This window comes from Ascaphus truei, chromosome 14 (assembly GCF_040206685.1).
Source record: "Ascaphus truei isolate aAscTru1 chromosome 14, aAscTru1.hap1, whole genome shotgun sequence".
Lineage (NCBI taxonomy): Eukaryota > Metazoa > Chordata > Amphibia > Anura > Ascaphidae > Ascaphus > Ascaphus truei.
In genome coordinates this window covers 28,112,402-28,135,765 of record NC_134496.1, presented here as the reverse complement: position 1 = coordinate 28,135,765, position 23,364 = coordinate 28,112,402, and the positions used below count along the sequence as shown (strand labels likewise).

Here is a 23,364-nt window from a genome sequence, read left to right as displayed (position 1 = left end):
CCATAAAGACCGGAAAAAGAATGGATTGGTTAAAGACCAAACCAAAAATGTTGTGACCTCATCACAAGGGTGAAGAAGTTAAAGTAGCGGTGGGCCGGACATATCGCAAGAAGAATTGACCATCGTTGGACAAAGATGGTACTCAACTGGATTCCAAGAGAGATTAAAAGACCAAGACGACGACCAAAAGTAAGATGGGGGGATGAAATCAGAAAATGTGTTGGAGCAACGTGGAGAAGGGAGGCTTCCACCCGCAGTACCTGTGGGGTCATTGGGGAGGTCTCCATCCAGTTGTAGGGCGACAAGGGCTGAATATAATGTGTGTGTGTGTGTGTGTGTGTGTGTGTGTGTGTGTGTGTGTGTGTGTGTGTGTGTGTGTGTGTGTGTGTGTGTGTGTGTGTGTGTGTGTGTGTGTGTGTGTGTGTGTGTGTGTGTGTGTGTGTGCCAAGCAAATAAATTATATTTCTATATGTAAGTTTATGTACGTGTGTGTAAAATTACTATTTTTGAGAAAAAAAATTGTGTCCAGCATATTTTATCTGCTGTAAAAAATAACATTTTCAATAACCACTCCCCAAAAATAGCACAGATAAAGATTCTAGTGGTGGCAGAGGTGAGGATTTTTGGGGTGTGTCTACTCATCTCTGTGCCCTGCCCCGGGAGGTGAGAGACGGCCGGCTTGTGTTACCCCTTGCACACCCACACACCGGGCCTCGTGAGCGAGTGCATACGTGACCGAAGCAAACAGTAAATTGTACTTAGAATAAAATTGTGCGTGTGTGACTTTAAAGGAGCACCCCCCCCCCCCTAACTAGCCTCCATTCCCCCCCCCCCTCTCGGGATTGGAACCGGAAGGTTCTCCAGAGATGAACCGTGTCATTTTTCAGCTCCGGGGACCCCTCTGTTCCTGAGATACTGGGGACGTCGCCGCTATCACTTCCTGTGGCTCTTTTATTTTTTTATTTTTTTAAAGGGGAGGTTAAATCGATGTCCAATTGGAAGCCGCAACCGATGATGATGATGATGATGATGTAGCTTCATATTGGTCTGATATTTGGCAGCCATTTTTGTTTCCCACCTGAAGGACATTTTAAAACCCGGTAACTTTACCGGTATCTTCGGAGCTGAAAATAGAGTAGGAGAAACGGTTCGCTTCAAAACAAATTGTTTCGGACTGTAACCCCCTTTGCTGCCAGGAGGGGTTGTTCGGCCCTTCCGCAGCGCATAGGTCATTATATAAAATAAAATATATGACCATAAACCGCTGATCTTGCCCCTTGTCTGTCATTACTTTGCACCCATTAACGCAGCAGGCCGCACCGATCGCTGTTTTTTTGGGCGGCATTTTCCTTTCTTCCGAGATCTCTACCTCGCCCCCTTTCTAGCGCTACTTTTTATTTTCGCCGTCCGACGCTCCGTTCAGGAGATTATAAATGTTTGGGAATATTCAGTGTCTGAGCGGTTAAAATGGAGCTCGCCCCAGAGCCCGGTGCAGTGTAAAGGTCACCTTGGGACGCACGACACGAAGAAAATCCTGATTTCTAACACTGTAAACAAGCCGGGAGGCTCAAGGGGCAAGATACTAACATTTATAGGCATTACACTGGTAGAGGGGGGGGTTGTTGCTTTTAACCCTTTGAGTGCCAAAGGGGCTGTGGGGGCGGGAGTGCGGTCATTCCCCCCCCCCCCCTCTGTGCACCATCACTTCAGATAGCGTCTGGAGCTCTACTAAGGGAACGAGCATTTTTTTTTGAGGGGACGCAGCTTTTGCGTCGGGTGGGCAACTCCACTCCTCAAGGGCTACCAAAAGGTCGGCTTTTCAGGATATCCCTGCTTCAGCACAGGTGGGTCAATCAGTGGCTCAGCCTTCAGTTGCCCACCCCTGCCTCATGTCCTGGGTGACGTACTAGCTACATCCTGAGGCGCTGAAAGGGTTCACGCCGAGTTACTGTAGCGTTAGTGAAAATGAAAGTTAAACGATGTGACACAAGGTGATTCTGAAACGGTGAAATTTGAACTCCTTTTTTTCCTCCTCTCGCCCACACACCGGGATCAAACGTTCCCACATAAGACAGAACTTACGGGGTTGTGTTTTTATCTGCTTGTCGTGTTCTTGTCGGTCTACAATTTACAGGGTAAAAAAAAACAAAAAAAACTGTGTTTTAGACCAACCTGGATATTTTTGGGGCCACCCAACCCAGATTGACATTGGGGTTACACGAAATTTGACGGGGGGACAATGGAATTCCTCCATTTTGTAATGTTTTGTCTCTCTTCTATGGTATTTCAGGTGCCAATTAATTAGCTGCTGTTCCAGTTTGCTTCATTAACTCGCCAAACCAAGATTTCCCCAGATCCGCTAACTGTGAATGCTGAGCTCCCAATGGTGAGTAACCTTGCTTTATTTTGTGAAGGACGGTTGGTTTTGGAGTATGTCCTGGGCTAGACATATGTATGTGTGTCTCGGCAGCCATGTTAACTATGACTTTGGGCTCTGTTTTTAGGATTTAAAAAAAAAAAAAAACACGGTTTAAAAAAAAAAAATCAGTACGTCAAAAAACAACAACTTGTAAGTGAAGACTGTGTTGTGGCGTAATAAACGAAACATACAGTAGGAACTGTGCTCCGTCAACGCGTTCCGCTGCCAGCGGGTGGGGGGAGGGACCGAGAGAGACGTACAAATTCCCCAGCCCACCCGCTGCTTTACAAAAGTTTGGCTCATAAAAATTGTAGCTGGCTCCTAAGTTTTTAACATTTTTGTCCACCCCTTAATAATTAATATATGTTTTATGACTAGCCGAATAATGGAATAATCCCATGTAAATCCTTTTGTTTAGAAACTTTGTTTAATATTAATAATATATTCGTTATTGTCAATATATTTATTTTTCTCCTGTTTTTATACATTAAAACTTGCTGAATTATACTATTTTTGCGATCCCATATAAATCCTTTTCAATCTCTGTTCAGAAACTCTGGGATACGTTTATTATGAATAATTCATATTATTAATACTATTATTCTTAATATATTTATTGTTCTCCTCTTTAATAATGTAAATCTAGCTGAATAATACTATTTTTAATGACTTGCTTGTTGAACGTGTATATATATCCCGATGATGTATCATTGTATTTAGTTAATGCCAGCAGTGTACACAGCCCTTTACACAATTACAATGTAAGGGTAAATAAAGGACAAATCAATGGGGATCGGTAAATGACCACATAAGGCAAAGAGAAACCTGGCCCGAAGAGCTGACACTTCAAGTGATCTTGTAACTCTGTGATACAGAATGTTTTCTGGATCTGTGACGACCTGGCTGTGTGTGATAACCATCAAGGCGGGGCGGGGGGGAGAGTTAAACACATGAGGGGCGGTTTTCGGTTACAATACAGAGGATGTTCAGTTTGGGACAGCTGTCACTGGCAGGTGTGTGAGAGGGGGCCCTGGGGGAGGGGGAGAGGGACGACTTGTATTGGTCTGTTAGTCAAGTAATTATTGTGCACTATACATATGTAGCCCTCTTTCCCCCCCCTTAAGTGAGATTGAGGTGGGTAGGTGTGTCTGACTACTTATCAGTGTGGTGCTATACCTGTTTGGCAACCAGGAGAGCTGAGCTTCCGCCACGGGGAACCTGGGGTATGTACTTACACTCGGTGCAGCGCCTCCACTGATGAGGGATCCCAACGGGGTGGGAGTGTGCCCTCACCAGAACAACCATACAGTAAATACACACCGTGTGAATAAACAGTATTTACTGAACATAACCTGTAACTCCAATAACACCTCTTTGCATAACATCAAAACAATATATCAATAACAGTGCATCACTCTGAATGCATACCATCCCCCCCACCCACATGTCCATCATCACATTCCCCGCAGTCTCTTGAGTGTCCCCAACAATAAAGACCAGTGTGAGTGTGAGGGATAGCGCTTCCCTGTGTTGGGGCCCGGTGGTGCACTTAATATATACTACCTCCCTGACCAGTCCTGGTCAGGAAAATCCTTGGAACTCAGCAACACCGCACAGTGATCCCACGGCGTGCTGCGCTGCTCTCTGCAGGAATGGATGCCCACGCTGCATCCACAGGAAAGGAATCTCCAGCCGGGATGTTTCTTTAACACAGTCTCTGAACACGCTGTCAGACAGTCAGATGCTGTCAGACAGCATCCCTCTTGCTGCTCTAAATATGGTGAAGGAGTCCCTGTCCTAAGGCCAACCCTATATCATACAGCTTCCTCTGGTGTCATAGGGGACTAACTGGGCCCTGGGGTATACCTCTACCCTAGTCCCTGCATGCAGAATAACTCTCCCTGTAACTTCTGTCGGATCCCAGACTCTGGCAGCTCACCACGTGCAACTGGCACTGGTGATATACACACACTGAACAACTAGCTCCTAACTCACTTATCCTAACGCGCCTGCAGCCGACACACAGCTCTCAGTCAGCCGGCAGACAGTAACACACGCTGCACACACACTGCACTCAGTACAGGCAGCGTCACATGCAACACTCCACACAGCAACCTGGAACCCTAACACTAACACTAACAGCTACGCACTGCAACCTTCTGGAACGCGTACAGCAACTTGCTGCACACTAGCACTATGCCTTCTTGTCAGGCCTCACAGCACTGCCAGCCGTGATCCTGACAAGACAGCACACAGACACGCACTAAGGGCAGCGTCCCTATCTGGGCCGTCCCTCAGCACTTACCCACTAACCTGGTGGGGAGTTGGGGCCTTACTTGGGATGTGGGGACCTTACTCGATGCAGGAGCTGCATATGCTCTCTGCACCCTTCCTTCCCTCACAGCTCCCCAGCTCCAACTGACAAACGTGCTCAAGCCCAAACAATGTATCCACTTTCCTTGCCTGGCCTTCCTAAGCCCTATTGGCTCCCTGGTGTCACATGGGGCATACAGAGGCTCATGGGACTCGTAGCCCCTGCTCAGAGTCTTCCCTGGTAGGCTAGGGGTTCGCGGGCTTTTGTTACCCTCCACTGCGCGTGTGCAATCTTTCCCGGGCTTTCTCTCTTCTCCCTGAGCTGTCCCTATGCTCGCGCGAGCTATCCCTAGCTCTGGGGCTTTCCCTGCGCCTACGCGTCCACTGCGCATGTGCGAGACGGTCCTCAATGGTGGCGCCCTGCCCTGCGGCCGCCAGGACTTTAGAGACGCGATCGCGGCCTTAGCAACGGCCCGATCGCGTCCCCGGCAACCGGCCGCAGGCAGGGGAAGCCGCGCTGCTCCCTGCTCCAGCCCCCACCCTTTGAAGCAGCCGTCGGGTCTTTCGGCACCCGCGATCGAGCTGCCCAAGGGGAGGGGGGTCTCAAGGAGCTGCGGGAGCTCCAGGCTACACTCTCCCCCTGGTGGAAAATCCAACGTCCTCGCTTGGAGAACGCCATACCCTGACATAAGGTTTATACAATTAAAATGCATGGCACAGAACATACAACACGTGTCGAATTTACCCTTCAGGTTACATTGCACATCACACCAAACTATACCCGAGACTAGCTGAGACCATTTGTGGGGTGCCCCTAACTGATCATGTGGGGGTACCTCACTTTTGCGTCCGTGAGCCTCCCCTAGAAAAATTTCTTGGAGAGCACACCCTAAAGCGACAGTTACTGGCTCTTCGCTACTTCCTCCCCCTGGTGGAAGGAGTAGCACAGTGTCTCTGAAGCAGACCCTTACCCGGTCATCCGCGGCAGGGATGCGGCAGACCAGGAGGCCAGGCCCTTTTCCGCGGTCCACGACTTGGCGAATGGCACACTCCTTTTTGGGCTTAAAGGAGGCCAGTCTCCCTGGATCTTCCTTTACACAGTCCTTGTCCCTACTGACTTGCGAGGCTTCCACTGAAAAGCGAGCCCTGGACAATGTCTCTGTTTCACCTGACCGGGGGTAAAGAGTAGACACCCGACCACTGCGGTGATTCACGGTGGCCAACAGGTCCTCGGGGATGCTGTCAGTTCCCACCTCGGCCGTCTTGGGACCTGCCCCCGGCACTTCTGGGGCAGTCCACTTACGTGCTGAAAATTCGGGAGCGTTGGATCCCAGTCCTGGGACCACTTGTGTCGGAGCACACGGGCTCATACTCCGTTCAGAAGCCGCAACTCTGGCCTTCTTCCCGGCCAGCTCCATCGGAGATTGTGGGGAGTTAGGGAGTTCCTTACCACTCCACTGGCTTGGGATGGATTCTCCCAAGGAGGACACCTCCGCCAGGACGCGATGTAGAGGGGAGCCCTTCACCCGGGTGACCAGACTTAAGGAACCATCGTGCTCCGCGGTCACCTGGAGGCTCACCCCTGGGGCAGTCGACTCACCCTCATCGTCGTTTGGTACTGATCCCCATTCTAGGACCGATGGTACCTCGGTAGTAGGTCGGACTGACCATTGTAGGGCGCACGGGCCCACAGCAGGGTCCGCAACATCGGGATACACCTCCTCTAGGGCACACGGGCCCACAGCAGGCTCTGCATCCGCCAAGATAGGGTGTTCATTGCTGTCACTAAAGTGGTCCGCCGGCAGGCGCATCACCACAAGTGACTGGTCGCTGGATTCACTAGAAGGTGGGGGTATATACGCCTTACCCTGTGATTCCTCTGTATAATCGCTGGGGTGGTTCGCCGGTAGGCGCATCGCCACCGATGGGACTTCAACCTCGTCCCGCTCAGGAACCGGATCTGAAATGTTCACTCGGGCACACGGGCCCTCCACAACCGGTTGTTGGTAGCGGGAATCCCTAAGTAATTTCTCCCTGAAGACAGACTTAACTTCAGCACAACTCAGAGTGATATAGAGGTCAGGCTCCTCCTCCCTAGAACAGTCTGTCTCATCCACGTTTGGTTGAAAGTCACAGTGCTTGCTCCCCCTGGTGGACTCTGAAGGAGGGGCACTTTCTACAAGGGAGTGGTTCTGGCTCTGTGCTGAGTCACTCACAGTGCAGGGGCGGGGTTCAGGTTTTCGCGCCCAACCCGGACAATACTCTGCAACAATTTCTTGCACAGTCCTGGTGCTCTCCCGACTTGGCGGGAGCCGCCATCTTAGGTGTGACTCTCTGCTAGAGAGAGACTCCATTTTAATCACAGTCTCTGCAATTACACTAGGGCTCTCTTCTGTATAGATAGGGGGGTAGCCTTCTGGTTTTCCCGCCAATCCCGGACAGTTTTCCTCAACACAATCTAGTGCAGGCTTGCAGCCAGCAGCACGTGCGTTCTCCTGCTCTGGCGGGAGACGCCATTTGGCTGGGTCGGCGTAAACTAGGGGGTACCCCTCAGACGGGCCCCCGGGCATACACAGGGCGGACGGTGCCTCTGCCAGGCATATATCCGCGGTGGGGATGGCCACAAAAAGTATCATTTTCCATAGGGCCGTGGGATCGTGTTCTTCTTCTAAGAAACATGCGTGCGGCCACCCTGGAATTTCACGCATATAGGACTGAACCTCAACCGCGGGCATAGTTGCGGGAAGGCCTCCTACTGCCACTACCTGGCCAGGCTCCATATACTGCCTCAAAGCCCAGGCAAGGACCTCGTGTCCGGACTTCACAAACATGGCGACAAAAAAATGAGACTTGGCCAATTTGGGAAAAAAATGGAACAGGGCACCCCAGGTCTGTATCTCAGCAGCGCCTCCAAATGTAGCCCTCTTTCCCCCCCCTTAAGTGAGATTGAGGTGGGTAGGTGTGTCTGACTACTTATCAGTGTGGTGCTATACCTGTTTGGCAACCAGGAGAGCTGAGCTTCCGCCACGGGGAACCTGGGGTATGTACTTACACTCGGTGCAGCGCCTCCACTGATGAGGGATCCCAACGGGGTGGGAGTGTGCCCTCACCAGAACAACCATACAGTAAATACACACCGTGTGAATAAACAGTATTTACTGAACATAACCTGTAACTCCAATAACACCTCTTTGCATAACATCAAAACAATATATCAATAACAGTGCATCACTCTGATTGCATACCATTCCCCCCACCCACATGTCCATCATCACATTCCCCGCAGTCTCTTGAGTGTCCCCAACAATAAAGACCAGTGTGAGTGTGAGGGATAGCGCTTCCCTGTGTTGGGGCCCGGTGGTGCACTTAATATATACTACCTCCCTGACCAGTCCTGGTCAGGAAAATCCTTGGAACTCAGCAACACCGCACAGTGATCCCACGGCGTGCTGCGCTGCTCTCTGCAGGAATGGATGCCCACGCTGCATCCACAGGAAAGGAATCTCCAGCCGGGATGTTTCTTTAACACAGTCTCTGAACACGCTGTCAGACAGTCAGATGCTGTCAGACAGCATCCCTCTTGCTGCTCTAAATATGGTGAAGGAGTCCCTGTCCTAAGGCCAACCCTATATCATACAGCTTCCTCTGGTGTCATAGGGGACTAACTGGGCCCTGGGGTGTACCTCTACCCTAGTCCCTGCATGCAGAATAACTCTCCCTGTAACTTCTGTCGGATCCCAGACTCTGGCAGCTCACCACGTGCAACTGGCACTGGTGATATACACACACTGAACAACTAGCTCCTAACTCACTTATCCTAACGCGCCTGCAGCCGACACACAGCTCTCAGTCAGCCGGCAGACAGTAACACACGCTGCACACACACTGCACTCAGTACAGGCAGCGTCACATGCAACACTCCACACAGCAACCTGGAACCCTAACACTAACACTAACAGCTACGCACTGCAACCTTCTGGAACGCGTACAGCAACTTGCTGCACACTAGCACTATGCCTTCTTGTCAGGCCTCACAGCACTGCCAGCCGTGATCCTGACAAGACAGCACACAGACACGCACTAAGGGCAGCGTCCCTATCTGGGCCGTCCCTCAGCACTTACCCACTAACCTGGTGGGGAGTTGGGGCCTTACTTGGGATGTGGGGACCTTACTCGATGCAGGAGCTGCATATGCTCTCTGCACCCTTCCTTCCCTCACAGCTCCCCAGCTCCAACTGACAAACGTGCTCAAGCCCAAACAATGTATCCACTTTCCTTGCCTGGCCTTCCTAAGCCCTATTGGCTCCCTGGTGTCACATGGGGCATACAGAGGCTCATGGGACTCGTAGCCCCTGCTCAGAGTCTTCCCTGGTAGGCTAGGGGTTCGCGGGCTTTTGTTACCCTCCACTGCGCGTGTGCAATCTTTCCCGGGCTTTCTCTCTTCTCCCTGAGCTGTCCCTATGCTCGCGCGAGCTATCCCTAGCTCTGGGGCTTTCCCTGCGCCTACGCGTCCACTGCGCATGTGCGAGACGGTCCTCAATGGTGGCGCCCTGCCCTGCGGCCGCCAGGACTTTAGAGACGCGATCGCGGCCTTAGCAACGGCCCGATCGCGTCCCCGGCAACCGGCCGCAGGCAGGGGAAGCCGCGCTGCTCCCTGCTCCAGCCCCCACCCTTTGAAGCAGCCGTCGGGTCTTTCGGCACCCGCGATCGAGCTGCCCAAGGGGAGGGGGGTCTCAAGGAGCTGCGGGAGCTCCAGGCTACACATATATACACACATACACACGGAGTTTGTATACACACACACACACGGAGTGTGTATACACACACACACACAAGGAGTGTGTGTATACACACACACACGAGGAGTGTGTGTATACACACACACACGAGGAGTGTGTGTATACACACACACACACACACACGAGGAGTGTGTGTATACACACACACACACACGAGGAGTGTGTGTATACACACACACACGAGGAGTGTGTGTATACACACACACACGAGGAGTGTGTGTTTACACACACACACACGAGGAGTGTGTGTTTACACACACACACACACACACACACAAGGAGTGTGTGTATACACACACACACGAGGAGTGTGTGTATACACACACACACACGAGGAGTGTGTGTATACACACACACACACACACACACACACACACGAGGAGTGTGTGTATACACACACACACACACACACACACACACGAGGAGTGTGTGTATACACACACACACACACACGAGGAGTGTGTGTATACACACACACACGAGGAGTGTGTGTATACACACACACACACGAGGAGTGTGTGTATACACACACACAAGGAGTGTGTGTATACACATACACACACACACACACACGAGGAGTATGTGTATACACACACACACACACACGGAGTGTGTGTATACACACACACACACACACACACACACACGAGGAGTGTGTGTATACACACACACACACACGAGGAGTGTTTGTATACACACACACACGAGGAGTGTGTGTATACACACACACACACACACGAGGAGTGTGTGTATACACACACACACACACACACACACACGAGGAGTGTGTGTATACACACACACACACGAGGAGTGTGTGTATACACACACACACACACACGAGGAGTGTGTGTATACACACACACACACACGAGGAGTGTGTGTATACACACACACACACGAGGAGTGTGTGTATACACACACACACACGAGGAGTGTGTGTATACACACACACACACACACACGAGGAGTGTGTGTATGCACACACACACACACGAGGAGTGTGTATACACACACACACACACGAGGAGTGTGTGTATACACACACACACACGAGGAGTGTGTATACACACACACACACAAGGAGTGTGTGTATACAAACACACATACACACGAGGAGTGTGTGTACACAAACACACACACACACACACGAGGAGTGTGTGTATACAAACACACACACACACACGAGGAGTGTGTGTATACAAACACACACACACACGAGGAATGTGTGTATACACACACACACATGAGGAGTGTGTGTATACACACACACACACGAGGAGTGTGTGTATACAAACACACACACACGAGGAGTGTGTGTATACACACACACACACACGAGGAGTGTGTGTATACACACACACACACACGAGGAGTGTGTGTATACACACACACACACACGAGGAGTGTGTGTATACACACACACACACACACGAGGAGTGTGTGTATACACACACACACACACACGAGGAGTGTGTGTATACACACACACACACACACACACACGAGGAGTGTGTGTATACACACACACACACACACACGAGGAGTGTGTGTATACACACACACACACACACGAGGAGTGTGTGTATACACACACACACACACGAGGAGTGTGTGTATACACACACACACACACACGAGGAGTGTGTGTATACACACACACACACACACACGAGGAGTGTGTGTATACACACACACACACACACGAGGAGTGTGTGTATGCACACACACACACACGAGGAGTGTGTATACACACACACACACACGAGGAGTGTGTGTATACACACACACACACGAGGAGTGTGTGTATACACACACACACACACACGAGGAGTGTGTGTATACACACACACACACACACACACGAGGAGTGTGTGTGTATACACACACACACACACGAGGAGTGTGTGTATACACACACACACACGAGGAGTGTGTGTATACACACACACACACACGAGGAGTGTGTGTATACACACACACACACACACACGAGGAGTGTGTGTATACACACACACACACGAGGAGTGTGTGTATACACACACACACACACACACGAGGAGTGTGTGTATACACACACACACGAGGAGTGTGTGTATACACACACACACACACACGAGGAGTGTGTGTATACACACACACACACACACGAGGAGTGTGTGTATACACACACACACACGAGGAGTGTGTGTGTATACACACACACACACACACGAGGAGTGTGTGTGTATACACACACACACACACACGAGGAGTGTGTGTATACACACACACACACACACACGAGGAGTGTGTGTATACACACACACACACACGAGGAGTGTGTGTATACACACACACACGAGGAGTGTGTGTATACACACACACACGAGGAGTGTGTGTATACACACACACACACGAGGAGTGTGTGTGTATACACACACACACACACACACACGAGGAGTGTGTGTGTATACACACACACACACACACACACACGAGGAGTGTGTGTATACACACACACACGAGGAGTGTGTGTATACACACACACACACACACGAGGAGTGTGTGTATACACACACACGAGGATTGTGTGTATACACACACACGCACACACGGCGTGTGTGTATACGCACACACGGCGTGTGTGTATACGCACACACGGCGTGTGTGTATACGCACACACGGCGTGTGTGTATACGCACACACTGAGTGTGTGTATACGCACACACGAGGAGTGTGTGTATACACACACACACACACACACACACACGAGGAGTGTGTGTATACACACACACGAGGATTGTGTGTATACACACACACGCACACACGGCGTGTGTGTATACGCACACACGGAGTGTGTGTGTATACGCACACACGGAGTGTGTGTACACGCACACACGGAGTGTGTGTGTATACGCACACACGGAGTGTGTGTACACGCACACATGAGGAGTCTGTGTACACGCACACACGTGGAGTCTGTGTGTATACACACACACGAGGAGTCTGTGTATACACACACACGAGGAGTGTGTGTATACACACACACACACACACACACGAGGAGTGTGTGTATACACACACACGAGGATTGTGTGTATACACACACACGCACACACGGCGTGTGTGTATACGCACACACGGCGTGTGTGTATACGCACACACGGCGTGTGTATACGCACACACGGAGTGTGTGTATACGCACACACGGAGTGTGTGTGTATACGCACACACGGAGTGTGTGTGTATACGCACACACGGAGTGTGTGTATACGCACACACGGAGTGTGTGTACACGCACACACGTGGAGTCTGTGTGTATACACACACACACACACAAGGAGTCTGTATACACACACACGAGGAGTCTATGTGTATACACATACACACACATACGAGGAGTCTGTGTACACGCACACACGTGGAGTCTGTGTGTATACACACACACGAGGAGTGTGTATACACACACACACACACACGAGGAGTGTGTGTATACACACACACACGAGGAGTGTGTGTATACACACACACACGAGGAGTGTGTGTATACACACACACACACACGAGGAGGAGTGTGTTTATACATACACACACACACACACACACACACACACACGAGGAGTGTGTGTATACACACACACGAGGAGTGTGTGTATACACACACACACACACACACACACACACGAGGAGTGTGTGTATACACACACACACGAGGAGTGTGTACACACACACACACACACGAGGAGTGTGTGTATACACACACACACACACACGAGGAGTGTGTGTATACACACACACACACGAGGAGTGTGTGTATACACACACACACACACGAGGAGTGTGTGTTTACAAACACACACACACACACGAGGAGTGTGTGTATACAAACACACACACGAGGAGTGTGTGTATACAAACACACACACACACACGAGGAGTGTGTGTATACAAACACACACACACACACACACGAGGAGTGTGTGTATACACACACACACACACACACACACACACGAGGAGTGTGTGTATACACACACACGAGGAGTGTGTGTATACACACACACACACACACACACGAGGAGGAGTGTGTTTATACATACACACACACACACACACACACACACACACACACACACGAGGAGTGTGTGTATACACACACACGAGGAGTGTGTGTATACACACACACACACACACACACACGAGGAGTGTGTGTATACACACACACACGAGGAGTGTGTACACACACACACACACACACACACACACGAGGAGTGTGTGTATACACACACACACACACACACACACACGAGGAGTGTGTGTATACACACACACACACACACACACACACGAGGAGTGTGTGTATACACACACACACGAGGAGTGTGTGTTTACAAACACACACACACACACGAGGAGTGTGTGTATACAAACACACACACGAGGAGTGTGTGTATACAAACACACACACACACACGAGGAGTGTGTGTATACAAACACACACACACACACACACGAGGAGTGTGTGTATACACACACACACACACACACGAGGAGTGTGTGTATACACACACACGAGGAGTGTGTGTATACACACACACACACACGAGGAGGAGTGTGTTTATACATACACACACACACACACACACACACACACGAGGAGTGTGTGTATACACACACACACACACACACGAGGAGTGTGTGTATACACACACACACACACACACACGAGGAGTGTGTGTATACACACACACACACACACACACGAGGAGTGTGTGTATACACACACACACACACACACACGAGGAGTGTGTGTATACACACACACACACACGAGGAGTGTGTGTTTACAAACACACACACGAGGAGTGTGTGTATACAAACACACACACACACACGAGGAGTGTGTGTATACACACACACACACACACACACACACGAGGAGTGTGTGTATACACACACACGAGGAGTGTGTGTATACACACACACACACACACGAGGAGTGTGTGTATACACACACACGAGGAGTGTGTGTATACACACACACACACACACACACACACACGAGGAGTGTGTGTATACACACACACACAGAGGAGTGTGTGTATACACACACACACGAGGAGTGTGTGTATACACACACACACACACGAGGAGTGTGTGTACACACACACACACACACACACACGAGGAGTGTGTGTATACACACACACACACACACACACACACACACGAGGAGTGTGTGTATACACACACACACACACACACGAGGAGTGTGTGTATACACACACACACACACACACGAGGAGTGTGTGTATACACACACACACACACACACACACACACACACACACGAGGAGTGTGTGTATACACACACACACACACACGAGGAGTGTGTGTATACACACACACACGAGGAGTGTGTGTATACGCACACACGGAGTGTGTGTACACGCACACATGAGGAGTCTGTGTACACGCACACACGTGGAGTCTGTGTGTATACACACACACACACACACGAGGAGTCTGTGTGTATACACACACACACGAGGAGTCTGTGTGTATACACACACACACACGAGGAGTCTGTGTGTATACACATACACACACATACGAGGAGTCTGTGTATACACACTCTCGAGGAGTGTGTATACACACAAACGTGGAGTCTGTGTATACACACACTCGGAGTGTGTATACACACACACGCGGAGTGTGTATACACACACACACACGCGGAGTGTGTGTATACACACACACACGCGGAGTGTGTGTGTGTACACACACGCGGAGTGTGTGTGTACACACACGCGGAGTGTGTGTGTACACACACGCGGAGTGTGTGTGTACACACACGCGGAGTGTGTGTGTACACACACGCGGAGTGTGTGTGTACACACACGCGGAGTGTGTGTGTACACACACGCGGAGTTTGTGTGTACACACACGCGGAGTTTGTGTGTACACACACGCGGAGTTTGTGTGTACACACACGCGGAGTTTGTGTGTACACACACGCGGAGTTTGTGTGTACACACACGCGGAGTTTGTGTGTACACACACGCGGAGTTTGTGTGTACACACACGCGGAGTTTGTGTGTACACACACGCGGAGTTTGTGTGTACACACACGCGGAGTTTGTGTGTACACACACGCGGAGTGTGTGTGTGTACACACACGCGGAGTGTGTGTGTGTGTACACACACGCGGAGTGTGTGTGTGTGTACACACACGCGGAGTGTGTGTGTGTGTACACACACGCGGAGTGTGTGTGTGTACACACACGCGGAGTGTGTGTGTGTACACACACGCGGAGTGTGTGTGTGTGTACACACACGCGGAGTGTGTGTGTGTGTACACACACGCGGAGTGTGTGTGTGTACACACACGCGGAGTGTGTGTGTGTACACACACGCGGAGTGTGTGTGTGTGTACACACACGCGGAGTGTGTGTGTGTGTACACACACGCGGAGTGTGTGTGTGTACACACACGCGGAGTGTGTGTGTGTACACACACGCGGAGTGTGTGTGTGTACACACACGCGGAGTGTGTGTGTGTACACACACGCGGAGTGTGTGTGTGTACACACACGCGGAGTGTGTGTGTGTACACACACGCGGAGTGTGTGTGTGTGTGTACACACACGCGGAGTGTGTGTGTGTGTGTACACACACGCGGAGTGTGTGTGTGTGTGTACACACACGCGGAGTGTGTGTGTGTGTGTACACACACGCGGAGTGTGTGTGTGTGTGTACACACACGCGGAGTGTGTGTGTGTGTGTACACACACGCGGAGTGTGTGTGTGTGTACACACACGCGGAGTGTGTGTGTGTACACACACGCGGAGTGTGTGTGTGTGTGTACACACACGCGGAGTGTGTGTGTGTGTGTGTGTACACACACGCGGAGTGTGTGTGTGTACACACACGCGGAGTGTGTGTGTGTGTGTACACACACGCGGAGTGTGTGTGTGTGTACACACACGCGGAGTGTGTGTGTGTACACACACGCGGAGTGTGCGTGTGTACACACACGCGGAGGAGTGTGCGTCTGTACACACACGCGGAGGAGTGTGCGTGTGTACACACACGCGGAGGAGTGTGCGTGTGTACACACACGCGGAGGAGTGTGCGTGTGTACACACACGCGGAGGAGTGTGCGTGTGTACACACACGCGGAGGAGTGTGCGTGTGTACACACACGCGGAGGAGTGTGCGTGTGTACACACACGCGGAGGAGTGTGCGTGTGTACACACACACGCGGAGGAGTGTGCGTGTGTGTACACACACACGCGGAGGAGTGTGCGTGTGTGTACACACACACGCGGAGGAGTGTGTGTGTGTGTGTACACACACACGCGGAGGAGTGTGTGTGTGTGTACACACACACGCGGAGGAGTGTGTGTGTGTGTGTACACACACACGCGGAGGAGTGTGTGTGTGTGTGTGTACACACACACGCGGAGGAGTGTGTGTGTGTGTGTGTGTGTACACACACACGCGGAGGAGTGTGTGTGTACACACACACGCGGAGGAGTGTGTGTGTGTACACACACACGCGGAGGAGTGTGTGTGTGTGTACACACACACGCGGAGGAGTGTGTGTGTGTGTACACACACACACGCGGAGGAGTGTGTGTGTGTACACACACGCGGAGGAGTGTGTGTGTGTGTACACACACGCGGAGGAGTGTGTGTGTGTGTACACACACGCGGAGGAGTGTGTGTGTGTGTACACACACGCGGAGGAGTGTGTGTGTGTGTACACACACGCGGAGGAGTGTGTGTGTGTGTGTACACACACGCGGAGGAGTGTGTGTGTGTGTACACACACGCGGAGGAGTGTGTGTGTGTGTACACACACGCGGAGGAGTGTGTGTGTGTGTACACACACGCGGAGGAGTGTGTGTGTGTGTACACACACGCGGAGGAGTGTGTGTGTGTGTACACACACGCGGAGGAGTGTGTGTGTGTGTACACACACGCGGAGGAGTGTGTGTGTGTGTACACACACGCGGAGGAGTGTGTGTGTGTGTACACACACGCGGAGGAGTGTGTGTGTGTGTACACACACGCGGAGGAGTGTGTGTGTGTGTACACACACGCGGAGGAGTGTGTGTGTGTGTACACACACGCGGAGGAGTGTGTGTGTGTGTACACACACGCGGAGGAGTGTGCGTGTGTGTACACACACGCGTAGTGTGCGTGTGTGTACACACACGCGGAGTGTGCGTGTGTGTACACACACGCGGAGTGTGCGTGTGTGTACACACACGCGGAGTGTGCGTGTGTGTACACACACGCGGAGTGTGCGTGTGTACACACACGCGGAGGAGTGTGTGTACACACACGCGGAGGAGTGTGCGTGTGTACACACACGCGGAGGAGTGTGCGTGTGTACACACACGCGGAGGAGTGTGCGTGTGTACACACACGCGGAGGAGTGTGCGTGTGTACACACACGCGGAGGAGTGTGCGTGTGTACACACACGCGGAGGAGTGTGCGTGTGTACACACACACGCGGAGGAGTGTGCGTGTGTACACACACACGCGGAGGAGTGTGCGTGTGTACACACACACGCGGAGGAGTGTGCGTGTGTACACACACACGCGGAGGAGTGTGCGTGTGTACACACACACGCGGAGGAGTGTGCGTGTGTACACACACACGCGGAGGAGTGTGCGTGTGTACACACACACGCGGAGGAGTGTGTGTGTGTGTGTGTACACACACACGCGGAGGAGTGTGTGTGTGTGTGTACACACACACGCGGAGGAGTGTGTGTGTGTGTGTACACACACACGCGGAGGAGTGTGTGTGTGTGTACACACACACGCGGAGGAGTGTGTGTGTGTGTACACACACACGCGGAGGAGTGTGTGTGTGTGTACACACACACGCGGAGGAGTGTGTGTGTGTGTACACACACACGCGGAGGAGTGTGTGTGTGTGTGTACACACACACGCGGAGGAGTGTGTGTGTGTGTACACACACACGCGGAGGAGTGTGTGTGTGTGTACACACACACGCGGAGGAGTGTGTGTGTGTGTACACACACACGCGGAGGAGTGTGTGTGTGTGTACACACACACGCGGAGGAGTGTGTGTGTACACACACACGCGGAGGAGTGTGTGTGTGTACACACACACGCGGAGGAGTGTGTGTGTGTGTACACACACGCGGAGGAGTGTGTGTGTGTGTACACACACGCGGAGGAGTGTGTGTGTGTGTACACACACGCGGAGGAGTGTGTGTGTGTGTACACACACGCGGAGGAGTGTGTGTGTGTGTACACACACGCGGAGGAGTGTGTGTGTGTGTACACACACGCGGAGGAGTGTGTGTGTACGCGTACACACGAGGAGTGTGTGTGCGCGCAGACGAGCGCGCGCACACACAAGGTTGAATGGTACCTATATATTTTTATTATTCATGTTCCAAGGTGTATTTTATTGTTGTCAAACGGTTTGCTGAACACCGAGTTGATTTCCTCTTCTGCGCACGCGAAGTGTGTGTGTGTGTGTGTACGCGCACACACGAGGAGGTTTTGCTTGACCTGAAGATGAGAGGAGAACTCTCGAAACCTTGTCCTATGACATAAATTGTTAGTCCAATAAAAAAGGTATCACCGAATACTGAAGAACTAATTTATTCTGCACTATATATATATATATATGTATGTGTATGTGTATGTGTATGTGTATGTGTATGTGTGTATATATATATATATATATATATATATATATATATATATATATATATATATTCCCAAGGTTCAGGCCGCTCCTCCTTCTCTTACCGTGCTCCCCAAAACTGGTACAATCTACCGGAGACCCTCACAGCCGCACCAGCATGAATCACATGGGATGTGAATAACAGCGGAGGTAAATGCAGTTACGGTACACCACGGTACACCAAACTTCCACCCAGACAGCTCCTCCAGCGCGCGTGTACCATGGTGTACCGTGACTGCATTGACCTCCGCTGTTATTCACGTCCCACCGGCTCACGCTGGCAGTGAGGCCGGTTTAGGTGGCACACTGTGATCCATGCTAGCGGTTCATTACTGTGGCTAAAGACCGGAATTTACCTCCAGACTTTGGGAACTCTCTCTCTCTCTTTGCACTTCTGGACTATTCTGATTTTTACATCACCCTGGGAAGGATACCTTGTGCCCCCGGCTGTGGAGCCACCTACCTGGGATTGAGTTACATCTTTGGAAGACCCCCGATGTGTGGCGGATGAAGTACTTATCCCGGCCAGTCCTGTTGCAGCGTTGGTAATACATGTATTGTGACATGACATGCTTTAAAGATCTTATCGGATGTACGCAGATTACTTACCTTTTTATCTTCATATTTTTTCACTAAAGATATTAAACTATGATCGTTGTGCGCTGTTTTTGTGTGTGTGTGTGTGTGTACACACACACACACACACATATATGAAAGGTGGGGTTGCAGACCTGCCTAAGACATGCAAATGAGCATACAGTATATTTACATTTGATATATATATATATATATATATATCAGAAAATAGCTGTGTAAGTGCAGAATAAATGAGTTCTTCAGTATTAGGTGATACCTTTTTTTATTGGACTAACAATTTATGTCATAGGACAAGCTTTCGAGAGTTCTCCTCTCTTCTTCAGGTCAGCAATACTGATATACAAAGGATTGTATGGCTAAAACAGTATATATATATATATATATATATATATATATATATATATATATATATATATTCAAAAAATAAATAGATGATACCGTTCTGTGGCTAACGAAATCACACACACACACACACACACACACACACACACACACACACACACACACGATGGGGGGGTGAGGAGAGAAGCAGGCGCGTCTTCCCTCCCAGACTCAACATCCCAGAGCTCTGGTGGAAACTAAGCTCCGGTGGAAACCAGTACTGGGCTTGGGATAGCGGTCCAGCCGCCCTGCACCCCCATGCAGACATCACAAAGCAGGTCCTTTCTAGTCCTCCCTGCTGTACCTCTTTATGCCCAGTAGGTGGCAGTGGTGTCCATTAGAACAGTTGGAACAGGCCAGTGTGTGTATTCACTCTGCCCAATAATCAGCCTGCCTCGCCTGCTGCAAACATATCTTTTTAATGATACTTGTAGCACTTCTGTGCTAGGGGGGAGAATGTTAAAAAGGTTGGAAGAGATTTTAAACTAGGATAGTGGGGAATGAAACAGATAACAAACTAAATAGAATAGATGAGGAAACAATGGGTTATGGAGGTATAATGGGGGCAGGTGCGAGTTTGACAAGCAGTGAGACACCCATAGTAAATACTGTACAGATAATACTAGAAAACTTCTAAAGACTAAACCAAGTTGGCGTAAATACATGCTTGCTAATGCAAGAAGCCTGACATAAAATGGGGGAGCTTGAATTAATAGCTGCAAGGGAGCAGCAGTATGATAGCATAGGCATTACTGAAACATGGTGGGATGAAACTCATGACTGGACAGTTAATTTAGAGGGTTATTCCCTTTTTCGGAAGGATCGAGCAAATAGAAGAGGAGGTGGAGTATGTTTATATGTTAAACCGGATCTAAAACCTATTATAAGGGAATATGTTTATGAAGGGAATGATGAAAATGTAGAGACCTTGTGGATAGAAATTAGCAGTGGAGGTAAAAGAGAATTTTTGCAGGGATATGCTATAAACCACCAAATATCTGTGAAATAGAGGAAGCTAAAATACTTATGCAAATGGAGAAGGCATCAAAACTAGGTCATGTTTGCATAATGGGTGATTTTAACTATCCAGACATAGACTGGGGCAATGAGATTAGCATTACAACAAAAGGAAACAGTTTTTTTGGGGGTACTAAAAGACAATTTTATGACCCAAATTATCAAGGAACAAACCAGGAGAGGGGCAATACTGGATTTGGTAATATCAAATAATGTAGAAGTAATAACAAATATTCAAGTCCAGGAACATTTGGGTAACAATGATCATAACATGGTCTCATTTGAAATAAATGATCAAAAATCACATTACTTGGGTTCAACAAAGACCTTAAACTTTAGAAAGATCTACAAGTCATACATTGGGATGATGTTTTTGCAGGGAAACATGTAGAAGATAAATGGGCAGTCTTTAAAACATTGTTAGAAAAGCACACATATCAGTGTATACCCTTGGGTAATAAGTATAAAAGAAATAAGTCAAAACCAATGTGGCTAAATAAACAGGTAGGGGAGGAAATGGAAAAAAAGAGGAAGGCGTTTAGATTCTTGAAGTCAGAAGGGACGGAGACTTCGTATCAAAATTATAAGGAATGTAACAAAAATTGCAAAAGGGCAATCAAATTAGCAAAAATGGATAATGAAAAAAGGATTGCAATAGAAAGTAAGATTAACCCTAAAAAGTTCTTTAAGTATCTTAATTACAAAAAGATGAGAAAAGAAAATATAGGATCCTTTCAGTGTGAGATGGGCAGCCAGATTATTGGAGATAAGGGAAAAGCAGAGGTATTAAACAAATTCTTTGCCTCTGTGTTTACCAGGGAAGAATCAATTGCAATAGTAGTGCCGCAGCAGGAAGCCACACCCTCTATATTAACAAACAATTTGTTAACTGAGGAGGAAGTTCATAGGCGACTTGAAAAAATTTAAGTAAATAAGGCACCTGGCCCCGATGGCATACATCCAGGAGTTCTTAAGGAGTTAAGCTCAGTAATAGCAAAACCATTACATTTAATATTCAAGGACTCCATTTCCACAGGCTCAGTACCACAAGATTGACGTAACGCAGATGTGGTGCCTATATTTAAAATGGGTGCTAGATCACAACCGGGGAATTACAGACCTGTAAGCCTGACTTCAATAGTGGGGAAACTACTTGAAGGTTTAATACGGGATAATATTCAGGAATACCTAATGGAAAACAAAATTATTAGTAATAGTCGGCATGGATTTATGAAGGATAGGTCATGCCAAACTAACCTTATTAGTTTAATTGAGCAGGTAAGTAGGAATTTAGACCAGGGTAAAGCAGTTTATGTGGTCTACTTAGATTTTGCAAAAGCTTTTGATATGGTTCCACACAAGAGGTTGGTGTACAAAATAAAGTAAATTGGACTCCGTAAAATATATGCACCTGGATTGAAAACTGGTTGAAGGACAGACAACAGAGGGTTGTCATAAATGGAACTTTTTCAGGTTGGGCTAAAGTCGTGAGTGGAGTACCTCAGGGATTGGTACTGGGACCCCTGCTTTTTAACTTGTTTATTAATGACCTTGGGTTATCATCGAGAGCAAAGTCTCCATCTTTGCTGATGATACTAAATTGTGTAAGGTAATAGAATCAGAGCAGGATGTTATTTCTCTCCAGAAAGACTTGGAGCGACTGAAAACTTAGGCAGGTGAATGGCAGATGAAGTTTAATATAGATAAATGTAAGGTTATGCATTTGGGAAATAAGAATACACAGGCGACTTACAAATTAAATGGGGATAAATTGGGGGAATCCTTGATGGAGTAGGATTTAGGGGTGCTTGTAGACAGCAGGCTTAGCAATAGTGCCCAATGTCATGCAGTAGCTGCAAAGGCAAACATGATCTTATCTTGCATTAAACGGGCAATGGAGGGAAGGGAAGTAAACATAATTTATGCCTCTTTATAAAGCATTAGTAAGACCACACCTTGAATATGGAGTACAGTTTTGGGCACGACTCCTTAGAAAAGACATTATGGAACTAGAGAGAGTGCAGAGAAGAGCCCCAAAATTAATAAAGGGGATGGATAATCTAACTTGAGGAGAGGCTAGCGAAATTAGATTTATTTACATTAGAAAAGAGGCT

The 23,364-nt window shown here is 49.3% G+C and overlaps 1 protein-coding gene across 6 annotated transcripts in view; it reads left to right on the top strand.

Moving 5' to 3' along the window:
* Positions 1-23,364, top strand: part of TFDP2 (transcription factor Dp-2) — a 55,245-nt gene that overhangs the window by 6,390 nt on the left and 25,491 nt on the right. For 2 of the 6 annotated variants that reach the window (XM_075570231.1, XM_075570228.1), the window contains exons 1-2: positions 1,972-1,991; positions 2,291-2,386. In XM_075570231.1, the coding sequence (XP_075426346.1) occupies positions 2,370-2,386 (17 nt within the window). In that variant the 5' untranslated portion in view covers positions 1,972-1,991; positions 2,291-2,369. The other 4 variants (XM_075570229.1, XM_075570226.1, XM_075570230.1 and 1 more) reach the window with 3 other exon arrangements.